Genomic DNA, 15,016 nt, shown 5'->3' with positions numbered 1-15,016 from the left:
CTGGAAGTTGGAGTTGGAGGTTTGAGCGAAACCTCTCAAATCTGTGGGTTCAAACCACATCTGCGCAGACAAGTTGGAGCGTGTGGACAGGAGATCGCCGCAAATCTGGCGCAAAACAGCTGTTTGCTCAGTCTAGTGTTTGAATTTGTGCGCACAGGACATTAAAATGGCCGATACTCGTCAGTGTTCTCGAGAGTTTGTAAGTGAATGCATTGAAATATATAGAAACCACCCATGTTTGTGGAAGATTAAAGTAAAGAATATAGTGACCGAGACAAAAAGACAGCAGCATACAATGCTCTAATTGAAAAATTACGGATATTATTTCACTCAACTCTTGTTTCGACATTGCAGTTGAAAATTCCAAATCGTTGTAGCTCCTTCCTGTTGTTAGGAATCTGAATGTTACCTCCAGCCGTTCATGAGGAGAAATTGCCCTTCTCTATTCAAGTATTTTTTCTCATAATATGAGGGGTTACAAGCTTTAAGAGATAATTATAAGTTTCGACATCCATCCGCAAATAATTTTGACAGTCGTTAGGTTCGCGCTGCAACTCTAGCAGTAAATTTACGTGAGAAAACCGCTTTCGCTTTAGCAGCCACTGTCTACACAATTTTGACCGCTTTCTCTGTTTCGTGCGATTGGTCTTAATGTGTTTTGCAACACAAGTTGCGAGCACAGACCACAACAGAACTTCCTCTATTTCTGTATTTCAAAATAACTGAATTAAATTTTTGACGTTTTCGGGGAGTTTAGTCGCTTGCCACTGATATTTCTTTTCTACACCGACAGATGGCGTGCGAGTAGTAGATTGGGGTTTGTATCGTGTGAACACACCACATTTGTAGCGATCTTTTGCATGTACAGACATCTGCGCCGATGTCTGCGCAGATAGATCGTTGCGTGTGGGCCGGGCTTTACTGACTGCAATAATTTTTCACTAACAGAGCTTTTCAATAAATCCACATTAAAATCACCAGCAATCACTATTTCCATTTTTTTGCTGTGAGATGGGACAATGCAGAGGTTTGTCATGCAGAGGTTAAAGTTTCCTGAAGGTGTTCTGTTGATATTTAGTATTGTAAAGGACTTATTGTGAAATACTACGGTTGTTGCACAAGCTTGTAAGTACTGCTCTGAACTGTACGCCCCATTCACACGTAATGCCTGCACAGATATCTGTGCCAGTGCCTGTATATGGAATAGATTACTGCAAATGTGCATAGAGTGAACATGTCTAGTCTGCACAGATGTGGTTCGTTCATACAAGAGAAGTTCCGTCTACGGCTCACTCGCCATGTGTCCTCATAGAAAATAAATTGAGGTAGGTTGTGGCTATACTCTTGTACATTAACCTTAAAATTTATTTCATTTATTCAACAATAGAGGAAATTATCTTGCGATCTGTGTTTGCGACTTTATTGCTGACATATTGCAAACAAATTCTGAGAAACAGAAATACAGATCAGAATTACCTACAAAATGGCTGCTTAAGCGAAGTCATTTTCGCAGAAAAATTTATTCCTCGAGTTCCAGTAAGATCACGACCACTGGCGTAATTATTTGAGGATAGGTTTAGAAACATGTAATTATCTATTGACACTCATAACTCCTAGTATGTATATTTGTATGAGTAGAGGAATTTCTCAACATGAGCGGCTGACACTGATGTTAAAGTTTCTGGCGATAGTAGCTACAAAGATCAAGTATTTGCTACTCCAGTTTCGAAACAAGCATTGAGCTAAATCCTATCTGCCACAAGTGAAGCTATTTACACTGTCATGAAGGATGATTTTATGAAGGCAGGTAAAGTACTGCAGCTCGATTCCATCACGTAGCAAATAATATTTTTTCACAGTTTAAGCCGTTTTTGAGACACAATATATTTTTAGAAGTTGTACACGTGGCCAATGTTTCTAAGTAGAGATTTAGAATTCCCTGCCTGAAATCTACTAGCAACTTTTGCACCAGAATACAAAATTCCATTCTGTATACCTGGAAAGTTTTACTTCTGGTATTATTATGGTGATTCTGCAGCTCACTTCTAAATCACTCTCGTTATGAACCATTTATTACATTAGGAAGTAATGGAAGTATAATAATAAATATGTCCCTGAAGGGACTGTTCCAAGATCTTCGATCACCAGCTTAACACAATGTTCTGATTGCACTCTTCTTTAGAGCAAATGGGGCGGCATAGGACAGCACTAAGTGGAAGTATACTAGCAAACCCCCGCCACAAAATCGGAAAGATTTCTTCACTTTGCTAGCTCTTTGAGGTGAACAGTCAGCATCGCTTTTTTTAAAAAATTATTTAGCAGTTTCCTGTTTATCGTCAGGTCTTTCTTTGATAATTTCTCTGTTAAAGAATTATAAGCAGCTGCCTTCTTACCCCTATCGCTGTACTCTCTGACTTTTAATTTTTCATAAACATGTATGACTCCTACATATTTTAATAAATTCGGCAATCAGGTCTCTGGAACACTGACGTAGATGAAGTGCATCTGCCATGTCAAAGTGTATTATACACATTCAGACAAGAAATACAAGACTGAACAAATAGCCTACTCTGATACTATAAGCCGCTAAGCGCCAAGTTTGTCGAAAAGTTCCGACTTTCCTGTGCAGGTGTGATTTGAACCCACAGATTTCAGCAATATCGCTCAAATCGCCAACTTCTACGTTTGCGCCCATCTAATATCTATGTTAGTCTCCCGCTCATACGCAACGAACGGTCTGCGCAAATGCGATGTGCGGAGTAATTTGCGCAGACTTTTCGTTGCGTGTTGACTGGCCTTTAACCAAACGTGATTACGTAATTTATTGAACGTAATCTTTGTTTTGTTCGAGGTAACCGCTGTTGAGTGCCGGGAAAAAAAGCGTTTAGAGAGCAGATGTGCGTGAACATGTGAAACGATAATGTTGTCAGTGGCAATGAAGGAACAAGAAGTGGAATTTAATTAGTCAGCAACCTTGAAAAACAACCTTGTCGCAATGTAGCCAGTGTTTTCCGAAGTGCTGTTACGTATAATATGCTGCAGAATCGTGGCATCGAGTAGAAGTCCTGTATTTGTGTGTGATTGAATGTGTTGAACATTTCAGTACGTAAAGCGGTAGAAACTGTTCATGCTCTATTAACTGTATGGGCCTTCTACCTTTTGCAAAATAATCCGCAAGTTCCAATAGGATGGCTGTCACAGTCTTCTCTCTTTTGCGCAAGCGCTTATCTCCAATGCATATATCTGCGAGACGACTGATTTCTTGGACTGTGCTAACGACGAATAAACAACTACATCGGCACACAAGGTTGTCATCCGAGCAGGTGACGTTGAGAATTGTGTGTGGAAGATATTGGAAGTTGCGCTGCATGAACCTGGTTGCTCAGTATAATACCACAGCTCCGAAGAGCTACTGTTATAAAGATGACACGACCTCCGTTGTTAGGAAAGAATCACCTGACAATGCACCAGATACAAATAATTTATTGCCAGCTCTCTTGCCATATGCCCAGTTAATGCGGCTTGACCGTCCGATAGGTAAGTCTCATTGTAGGTAATTAAGAGTTTCTTCTAGAATTGGCCATTGATGAGTTTTTCCGTATTGCAACTTATTGACAGAGGAACATGTGCAAAAACTAGATCACGTTGTAAGTATGTAGGGCCTCTCTCTCTCTCACTCTGCTATATAAGACATACATGATGATTTTGTTTGGTCAAACAGCGACCACATGCTTATTTGTAAAACGCCCCCTCTAGAAGAGTCATGTGCAAAACCCCATTGTGCTGCGTTCATTGCCAATTGTGCAGGTGTAAAAATTTTGTACATGTCAGTGCATAATGGTTTCAGTGGGGCATTTCAAAGCTGTCGTATTTTTGGGTGTGTAAGATTTAGAAGTTAAACGTACCACTGCACCAGCTGTCTGATACGATTAATGAACCTTTCAATTTTTAAATAATTGTAGCAACTAATATGCTTAGCGCAATCGCTAATGATGTGGTAGAATTTTATTTTTGTATATGAAATAAATTAGTTTACACCTATTAGGTGTGTGGCGGAGAAAGGAATGGGAAAAAATGGTTTTTATAATTTGAGAGAATATCGTGAAGTTATTTTTTCAAATTTGCTGTATAATATTTTACTGGTAGTCATAAACTTTCATTATGATTGGAAGGTAATGACATTTTGTTTTTCTAGTACTTTTTATATTTTATTATAGCTGCTAGTGCATGTTAGGTGTGAGACGCTTTGCCCATAATAAATTTATCTTAGAGCTTACAAAAATGATTGAAATATTCCAGACAACTATGAAACAAGAGTGAAGGCATATTAGTCTAAGAGTTTATTATGCAACTCCATGATGGTGGCTACACCTTTCAAAAAATTTTTTGAAGTAAGCTCCACAATTACTCTGTAAGGTTAAATTCATAAACGGGCATTTAATAATAAATAAGGAAACGGTATTCTTAAACCAGCTACTTAACACGTATTGTACCCAGAAATCCTAACAGCAAAAACCAGTTAATTTCTCCTCCCCGGTGCTGGTTCACGTAAAACTGATGCTGACAGTACTGTTAGAAAATGTACGTGCTGATCATCCGACCACACAAAGGTGGATGGTGGCATTGTTTTTACAAAATTAGTCTGCTCAGTCTCAACATATACATTTGGTGTAGCAACTGAGATATCACATAGGCCTGTATTAGACTCAGAATTGGCAATAAAAAGCCCTAACCACCTCACAAATATCATGTACAATGTTATCAGATCTCTCTTCGCATATTGTTTGTTTCGGGTGACAGTTTGCAGTAGACATGTAGTAGTACCACTGCCTGTTGGTAGACAATGGCAGTACGTTCTTAGCCCTGCTGACTGCTATTCCCAATGCTTTAGAAGAAATTTTATGAAAATTTGTCTCTTATTGCTGCTTTTTAAGTTTTCTCACTCTCATTGTCAATGTATCCTTTCTGCAGACCATTTTTTGCTGTTCTTCCTTTCCTGCCAATGTTGCACTGCTTTCTTATTTTGGCAAAACTCTCTGCATCTCTCTTACTGCTTCCCTTTACAATGTTTTTCTTTAGCTGCTAGCTTCTTCCTCCAGTTCTGCTAGCTGACTTGTCCAAGTATATGAGGCATAGCCACTAGATTTAACCAGTATTTTGAAGATCATATCAAGTTAGACACATGCCTAACAAAATGAAATTACAGAATGCTACACCTCATACCTCAGAAACAAAACATAATTAGATGAGAGTTGTTGCTTCAAGCAGACTTACTTGATGCTGAAATTAGAGAATAGAAGTTCTCAATCTAGAGGCCACAGTTTCACAGCTTCAGCTCAAAAAAATGTACTGAATGCAGAAATACCCTGTTGGCTCCCACCTACAAAGTGAGAAATGATCATTGTGATAAAATGAGTGAAATCAGCTCTCACAGAATGATTTAAGTGCTCGTTTTTCCCACACGCTGGTATTTATTTATTTACACATCAAGTTCCATAGGACCAAATCGAGGAGCAAATCTCCAAGGTCATGGAACATGTCAGTACATGAAATTACAACATAAAAGTAATAACAGGTAAAAATAAAATGTTTATGAACCAGAAAAAAGTCAATCCATAAGTTTAAGTAAACACAATCAACAATACAACAAGAATCAGCTTAATTTTTCGAGGAACTCCTAGACAGAATAGGAGTGACCTATGAGGAAACTCTTGAGTTTTAATTTGAAAGTGCGTGGATTACTGCTAAGGTTTTTGAATTCGAGCAGTAGCTTATTAAAAATGGATGCAGCAGTATACTGCACACCTTTCTGCACAAAAGTTAAGCAAGTCCAATCCAAATGCAGGTTTGATTTCAGCCAAGTATTAACTGCGTGAAAGCTGCTTATTCTTGGGAATAAGCTAATATTGTTAACAAGAAATGACAGTAAGGAATATATATGTAGAGAGGCCAATGCCAAAATACATAGACTCGTGAACAGAGTTTGACAAGAGGTTCGTGAACACCACTTATTGCCTGAACTGTCCGTTTCTGAGCCAAAAATATCCTTTTAGAATGGGAAGAATTAGGGCCTACCCCAAAGTATAATACGACACGACATAAGTGAATGAAAATAAGAAAAGTAGACTAATTTTTGTGTCTAACGATTGCTCACTTCAGATACCTTTCAAATAGTGAAAATCGCAGCATTAAATCATTGAACAAAATCCTGAACATCCGGGTTTTCCGTGACAGTTTAATATCTGAACACCTAGAAATTTGAACTGTTCAGTTTCACTAATATGCTCATTCTGTGAATTAAAACGTCAGGTTTGTTGAATTGTGTTAGAAACTGTAAAAATTGAGTCTTACTGTTATTTAGCATTAGTTTATTTTCTACAAGCCATGAACTTAGGTCATGAACTGTACTATTTGAAACTGGGCCAATGTTGCACAAAACATCCTTTACTACCAAGCTCATGTCATCAGCAAACAGAAATATTTGAGTTACCCATAATACTAGAGGGCATATCATTTATATAAATAAGGAACAGGAGTGGCCCCAACACTGATCCTTGGGATCACCCTCCCCCCCCCCCCCTCCCCCCCTCCCCCCACCACCACTTGATTGTACCCCACTCAGAGCCCACATCACACCCATTCTCAACATTGTGGTGAATAATGGCCTTTTGCTGTCTGCTGTTAAAGTAAGAGGTGAACCAGTTAAGAGCTACTCCCCATATCCTGTAATGGTCCAACTTCTGGAGCAGTATTTTGTGATCAACACAATCAAATGCCTTAGTTAAATCAAAAAATATACGTAGTGATGGAAACCTTTTGTTTAACCCATCCAGTATTTCACAGAGGAAAGAGAATAAAGCATTTTCAGTTGTTAAACGACTTCTAAAGCCAAACTGTACATTGATAGCAAATTGTGTGATATAAAATGATCAATTATCCTTACATACACAGCCTTTTCAATGAATTAGCAAACACTGGTGACATAGGAATATGTCTAAAATTGTCTCCATGATCCTTTTCTCCCTTTTTATAAAGTGGCTTTACTGCTGAGTACTTTAATCTTTAAGGAAACTGACCATTCCTAAAGGAAAAATTACAAATATGGCTAAATACAGGGCTAACATGTGCAGCATAGGCACTCCTTGATATCCATGGGAGTCCTTAGTCTTCAGTGATTTAACTATTGACTCAATCTCCTCCTTGTCTTTACCACAGAGGAGTATTTCAGACGTCAGTTTCGGAAAGGAATTTGCCTAGAGAATTATATGATTCCTTGTAGAAACTGAACTTTTATTTAATTCACCAGCAATGCCCAGAAAAGGATTGTTAAATACTGTACATATATCGGATTATCACTAACAAATATTTTTACTACGAACTGACTTTATATCGTCGACCTTGTGTTGCCAACCAGACACTTCCTTCGCAACTGACCACATCGTTTTAATTTTATCATGTGAATTATCTGCTCTATTTGCATACGACATACTCTTTGCGTTCCTAATAACCTGTTTAAGCACCTTAACAGTACTGTTTGTAATGGGCTACTGTAGCTGTTAATGTGTGGAACTGTCGAGAAATAGCTTGAGGTGGTTCGATGAACCCTCTGCCATGCACTTAATTGTGAATTGCAGAGTAATCATGTAGACATAGAAGAGATTGTTAGGCATGTGACTAGATCTGCTCATCTGAATAGATTGTTGGCAGCCATTTTTAGTAACTTAGGCAGTGATGCCAGATATGATTTATAGATCCTATGTTCAACTATCAGTGGTACAAACTTTGGAAAATACTTTCCTCTTGCCCTGGGAAGGAAAAAAGGTCACATGCCTGATAGGAATTGTACTGTTTCTATGTTTACTTGTACAGCAGACTTAGTACATGAATTTCTGGTGGTTACTTTTATTTTGTATACCAATTTAGTTTATTTGAAAATGAAATAAACCTATCTTGTCCAAAATACTGTGAAATGCACTCAGTAGGAAGACCCAAGTAAGGTAATTTATTAATGAACCAAAACAGCTGAGCTTTTGCATGCCAACGTCTTTGCCTTCCAGTTCATTGTGATACAGTACCTACATATTTAATTGTTTCTGTTTACTTGAATAATATCTCTTCATTCAAATGAAACTGATTTTAAGGAAGTGGGAGGGCAGTGTTTCAGGAGCATAATTACAAAGCAACATAGGATACAGACTTAGAAGAATCCGAGAATATTCTGACAGTTTTCCAGTTGTCTTGGGATTTTTACACTCATGTACTAATACATTTACTCTGTAATGATATTTGTAATTAATAGGTAATAAGATTGAAATTAGGACACACTTTGGAATCTAAAAGTGAAACACAAGAAGACTCTGGTTGCTTCTTTATGGTTTCGAATATAAATTTCTTGTGCAAAGTAATCTGAAACTAATTCACATTTGTCAATAACAAAATATTAGCTCTAGTAATAATAAGTTTTATTAATATGCTTCATGTAAGTAGTCCGCATTGGATGCTTCTCTTTCCTAGCCAGTAACTTGACTCTTTCCACATCCGTAATTCTTCAGGGAACATGTGTGACTGAATGACTGTGCAGTATCGCTTTCTGCGCTGTCGACGATAATGGACTTCATAGCATGAACGTGCCTTATATACAGCACGGTAGCCAGTCTGTTGTGGGTGGTGGGGCTGCCATGTATCCTGTTGGTTGTAGCCCCCTGACCACACAGGGATTGCTGTGCTGAGGCCTGCACCATTAACTCCCCACCTATGCCAAGGAATAGATACCAGTCACCCTGGGGCACCGGGACTCCCGGCAATGGCCATCCTGCCAGGTGGCCTTTGTAGCGGCTTGGTGGCGCCTGTGGGGAGGGCCCCTGGTTGGAGTGGATGACATTAGGGTGGATGGCACACCATGAAGCGTAGTATGTCATCTCTTACTGGTGATCAAACACCAGCAGTCTCTAAGCGGTCAAGGTCTTAATTCATTGCTAATAAATATGACCTCAAATCGTTCCCGCCCCCTGGCCACACCATGGGAGGAAAGACAGGCTAAGGATGGCAGCAAAACTTATTCACACTGGTACCTTGTATGTATGAGAGTTCATGGGGTATCTTTCTTGTCAATGGAACCTCAGTTTTTTTGTGGAGCATTTAGAAGACAAGTTTGGGGAGGTGGAGGACTTGTCCAAAATGCGGTCAGGGTTGGTCTTGATCAAAACAGCTTCCTCTGCCCAGTCATCAAAAGTGATGGTTTACCGCTGTGACATAGAGCCATATATCCCTCCCCCAATGCGATGCTTTAAGTGCTGGAAGTTCAGCCATACGTCTTCCTGCTGTACCTCCAGTGTCACCTGTCGGGATTGTGGATGTCCTTCACATTCCAATACTCCCTGTGCCCCACCTCCCATCTGTGTCAACTGCAGAGAGCACCATTTGCCTTGCTCGCCAGACTGCAGGATTCTCCAGAAAGAAAGAAAAATTAATGGAATACAAGACCCTGGACCGACTGAGCTACACTGAGGCTAAGAGAAAATGTGAGAGGCTACATCTTGTGCATATGACATCAACCAATGATGCCGCTATGACAACGGTTCTACCATCTTCCGTTCCGCCGTGTACATACAGTTGGCCCTCAGAGCCGTCAGACTCCACCTGCACTCTGCCCTCTTGGTGCTGGGGGGCACTTCCCTCCCTGTTGCTCCTGCACAACCTACTTCAGGAGCAACCCCCCCCCCCCCCTCCCCCCAACCATCGGGGATGCCAGTTCCCCTTCTCAGCTGGAGAAATGTAAGTCTTCTTCGGTTCCTCTCGCCAGGAAGGGATCCCTTGTCACCCTCTTCCCAGGTTCCTGCCAGTGGCTGAAGCAACCACAGGTAGTTAGTTGGTCGTAGGGCTTCACAGTCTTTCTCAGTCTCTGAGACTGAATCACTGAAGCCCTCCCAGCCGGACAAATCTAAGGAGCAGCAAGAGAAACCTAAAAGAAAAAGACCCCCCAAGAACCATGGCGCCCACACCACCACTACCTACAAGCACTGTCTCTCATGATGAGGTGGAGTTTATAATGTCCACTGAACACCTAGGCCTCGCTGGGCCCTCAGACACAATGGATGTGAATCGCACAGGTACTCATCTGGTGGCAGCAGGTGACCCTGAGGTGTAGACTGCCTCATTGAGTGTTTCATGCCTTCCCAGTCTCGTGATCACGTAATTCTCCACTGGAATTGCAGCGGTTTTTTCCACCACCTGGCTGAGCTATGGCACCTTCTTTCTGCCTTGCTCTCCAGGAAACCTGGTTCCTGGCAGTGCGTGCCCCTGCCCTCTGCAGCTATAAGGGATATTACAGGAACCGTAGCGACTATTATAGTGGGTCAAGTGGAGCTTGCGTCTATGTCCTGGACTCGGTATGTAGTGAACCTGTGCCCCTTCAAACTCCTCTTGAAGCTGTGGCTATCAGGATAAGGACGACACAGGAAATAACTGTCTGCAATGTATACCTTCCTCCAGATGGTGCAGTACCCCTGAATGTATTAGCTGCACTGATTGATCAACTCCCTAAACCTTTCCTACTTTTGGGAGATTTTAACGCACACAACCACTTGTTGGGTGGCGCCATGCTTACTCGCCAAGTCGACATCTGCGTCTTAAATACAGATGCCCTGACACATTTCATTGTGGCACATCACACATATTCTGCTATTGATCTCTCGGTTTGCAGTCCTGGCCTTCTCCCATCTATCCACTGGAGTGCACATGACAGTCTGTGTGGCAGTAACCACTTCCCCATCTTCCTGTCACTGCCGTGGCGTCGTGCCCATGGATGCGTACCCAGAAAAGCTTTAAACAAGGCATACTTGGAAGCCTTTGCCTCTGCTGTCACCACTGAATCTCCCCCTCATCTTCCCTAGAGCACCTAATAGCCTTTAAGCGGCTCTGTGCCCGCATTTGCCAGCTTATAAAAAGACGGAAATAGGAGTGTTGTGAGAGGTACGTGTCGACTATTGAGTGCCATAAGTCACATTCCCGAGTCTGGACAAAGATCAGATGTCTTTTTGGGTACCACACCCCAGCAGGTGTCCCTGGCATTAACATCAGTGGTGTGTTATCTACCAATGAAACGCAATTGCTGAGCACTATGCTCGAGCCCTCAAACAGTGGATGGAAAGGAAAGTCCTCTCATTCACTACATGCCACAGTGAACCCCGTAACGCCCCATTTACAGAGTGGAAGCTTCTCAATGCCCTTATGCATTGCCCTGACACAGCTTTTGGGCCGGATTGGATCCGTGGTCAGATGGTTAAACATTTCTCGTCTGACTATAAGCGACATTGCTCGTCGTCATGACCCGAATCGGGTGCAATGGCATCTTTCCATCGTAATGGCAGGAGACCAACATCATTCCAGTGCTCAAACCCAGTCAAAACCCGCTTGATGTGGATAGCTATCGGCCCATCAGCCTCACCAACTTTCTTTGTAAGCTGCTGGAACATATGGTGTGTCGGTTTTACATGGTCTTCTGGCTCTATGTCAGGGTGGCTTCAGCCAGGGTCGCTCTACTGCTGATAATCGTGGATCCCTCAAGTCTGCCATCCAGACAGTCTTTTTCAGACGCCAACATCCGGTTGCCTTCTTCTTTGACTTATGTAAAGCATACTACACAACCTGGCGACATACATATCTCTGCCACATTGTGTGATTGTGGTCTCTGGGGCCTGCTCCCTATTTTTATTCAAAACTTCCTGTGGCTCCGTAGTTTCCATGTCCAAGTTGGTGCCTCCCATAGTTCCCTCCGTATTCAGGAGAATGGCATTTCACTGGGCTTCGTATTGAGTGTCTCTATTTTTAGTGGCTGTTAATGGTCTAGCAGCAGCTGTAGGGCGGTCGGTGTCATCTTCTCTATATGCGGATTACGTTTGCGTTTTGTACTACTTCGCTGGTACTGGTGCTGCTGAGCAGTGCCTACTGGGAGCCACCCACAAGGCGCAGTCATGGGCTCTAGCCCATGGTTTCCAGTTTTTGGCCGCAAAGTTGTGTGTTATGCACTTCTGTCGGCGTCGTACCATTCATCCAGAACCGAAACTTTACCTTAAGGACGATCCACTCACTGTTGTGGAGACATACCGATTCTTAGGACTGGTTTTCGATGCCCAATTGACTTGGCTACCTCACCTTCGTCAGCTGAAGGGGAAGTGCTGGCAGTAGTACCTCAATGCCCTCCGCTGTCTGAGCAACACCAACTCTACACTGCTGCAGACTGCAGAGCCCTTGTTCAGTCCCACCTTGACCATGGGAGTCTGGTTTATGGTTGGACAGTGCCCTCAGTGTTGCGTTTACTTGACCCAGTGCCCCACTGTGGCATTCGCCAAGTGACAGGAGCTTTTATGAAGAGTCCGGTGACCTGTGTCCTTGAGGAGGCCGGAGTCACTCCATTGCAGGTTTGCTGCTGGCCAGTTACGTTGCACACGTTCATAGTTCTCCTGCGCATCAGAATCACCATCTCCTTTTCCCACGCACGGTGGTTCATCTCCAGCATCGGCGGCCCAGGTCAGGGCTTCCAGTTACAGTTCGTGTCTGATTCCTTCTTTCCAAACTGTAGTCCTTGTCTTTACCATCTCTACTTGAGGTCCATTCACGTACACCTCCATGGTGTACACATAGGATGCGACTTCGCCAGGGCCAGTCACGTGGCCCAAAGGACTAAGTTCATCCCGCAGCTCTCCGCTGTCACTTCCTCTTGATTCTTGACATGTACAGAGGTCATGAAGTGGTGTCCGGTTGACAGTGGCCCATATTCTGGTGCACTGTCCCACTTTGACTGCCCTGCGACGAAATCTTTGGTTACTGGACTCGTTGCCGCTAATTTTATCTGACAACGCCTCATCGGCTGATTCAGTTTTATGTTTTATTCATGACGGTGGGTTTTATCATTTGATCCAAATTTTAGCGCATGTCCTTTGTCCCTCGGTGTCCTCCACCCTAGTGCTTTTAGGGTGGAGGTTGTAATGTGTTGCAGAGTGACTGGCTTCTCCCTTTTATTCTGTGGTCAGCCAGCCATGGTAATATGTTTTATCATTTTAATCTCTTCTACCTGTTTCTTGGGTTTCTGTGGTTTTCTTCTCCAATTTGTCCATTTAAGTGTTTGTTGCCTCCAGTCTCACTTGTTTAATTCTCACCCTTGTGGCATTGTTTTATTCAGAATAAGGGACTGGTGACTTAGCATTTTGGTCCCTCCTCCCCCTCTTTTTAAACCAAACAACCTTGCCTCATGTCTGATACCCCTGTAGTAGACCTAGATGCTAGACCTGTTCCATACGTCCACCCACCATGACCTACTCCAGTCCGTTCACAAACATCCAGTCAAAGGCAGGGCTACCTATAAAACTAGTCATGTGATCTACAAGCTAAGTTGCAACCACTGTGTTGCATTCTACTTCAGGATGACAACCAACAAGCTGTCTGTCCACATGAATGGCCACTGACAAACTGTGGCCAAGAAATAACTGGACGACCCTGTTGCTGAGCATGCAGCCCAACACGACATTCCTCATTTCAATAACTGTTCCACAGCCTATAACATCTGCATCCTTTTCACCAACATCAGCTTTTTCTGAATTGCGCAGGTGGGAACTTTCCTTGCAATGTATCCTACATTCCTGTAACCCTCCTGGCTCAACATTCGTTAGTCATTGTCCTTACCCATCTAGCCCCTTCCTGTTCCCATTCCAGCACTACACAGCCTTCTATTCCACCAACGTACCCAGTCTTTTTACTTCTCTCCTTTTCTGCTACCCCCTCCACTCTCCCCTCCCCCACCCAACTGTACCTAGCTGTGCTACCCTCTCTCTACCTCATCCCTCCTCACTCCCATGGGCAGCACTTTACCATCCCCCACCTCTTCCTTGCTATCCCTCCCCACCCCAGCCTTCTCCTTATCCCCACTCAGTTCTCTCTCCCATCATGCAGTCTGGCTTCAGCTGATTGTGTGTGTGTGTGTGTGTGTGTGTGTGTGTGTGTGTGTGTGTGTGTGTGTGTGTGTGGTTTTATTTTTGACAAAATGTGTTGTTTACCGAAAGTTCACTTTGTGACAGTCTTTTTGTTGTGCCTGTCTGTGACTCGGCATCTCCGCTCTGTGGTGAGCAGCAACTATCCTTTTCATAATATTGCTACATTCCATCCTGGATTTTCCATTTTTAAATCTGCTACACTATGCCTGTTCATCCTCGTTTGGAGTACTGCTGCACGGTGTGGGATCCTTACCAGATAGGTTTAATGGAGTACCTCGAGAAAGTTCAAGGAAGGGCAGCACATTTCGTATTGTTGAGAAATAGAGGGAGAGTGTCACAGACATGATACGGGATTTGAGGTGGACATAATTAAAACAAAAGTTTCTCGTTGTGAGGGGTCTTCTCATGAAATTTCAGTCACCAACTTTCAGCTCCAAATGCAAGAATATTTTGTTGATACCAACCTGCATAGGGAGAAACAGCCATCATAATAAAATAAGGGAAATCAGAGCTCACACAGAAAGATGTAGGTGTTCGTTTTTTTCACATGCTGTTAGTGTGGAATAACATAATTCTTGTGAATGTGGTTCGATGAACCCTTTGCCGTGCACTTAAGTGTGATTTGTAGAGGTAGATGCAGATGTAATGCGTGCATCCAGACCAGCGAGGGTGCAGTGTCATACTGATAAATGGGCTTGTATTGCAAAGGTTTTTGTAAATTTACTCAGTTTTGTAATCACTGACATAACATCATATATGCTCTTAATCCCTGAAGTTTCGCTTTATTTCCTTCTCCTCCTCCTCTTGGTGCTTCAGTTTTTTGCCGGGCAGAGTAACTACTGCATTATACAACACATTGTTTTGACCTTGAATGAGAACCTCTTGGACACACTGTATTTTCGCGATGATATTATAGCCATTGGTTGCCACCCAGTCACAGTGATTATGAATGCAGCTGCAGTTCTCTCTTTTCTGTAATATATGTGGATCTTTTTTTTTCATGTTTGTAATAGTTAACAATTATGCTC

The 15,016-nt window shown here is 42.5% G+C and overlaps 1 protein-coding gene across 1 annotated transcript in view; it reads left to right on the top strand.

Moving 5' to 3' along the window:
* The first annotated feature begins 2,826 nt into the window (after window positions 1-2,826).
* Window positions 2,827-15,016, top strand: part of LOC126199069 (4-hydroxybenzoate polyprenyltransferase, mitochondrial) — a 136,762-nt gene continuing 124,572 nt past the window's right edge. The window contains exon 1 of the mRNA XM_049935782.1: window positions 2,827-3,537. Within this exon, the coding sequence (XP_049791739.1) occupies window positions 3,189-3,537 (349 nt within the window). The 5' untranslated portion in view covers window positions 2,827-3,188. The remainder of the gene's footprint in view (window positions 3,538-15,016) is intronic.

This window comes from Schistocerca nitens, chromosome 8 (genome assembly GCF_023898315.1).
Source record: "Schistocerca nitens isolate TAMUIC-IGC-003100 chromosome 8, iqSchNite1.1, whole genome shotgun sequence".
NCBI classification, from domain to species: domain Eukaryota; kingdom Metazoa; phylum Arthropoda; class Insecta; order Orthoptera; family Acrididae; genus Schistocerca; species Schistocerca nitens.
The sequence above is the reverse complement of the archived record's forward strand: the minus strand, read 5'-3'. Positions and strand labels throughout refer to the sequence as shown.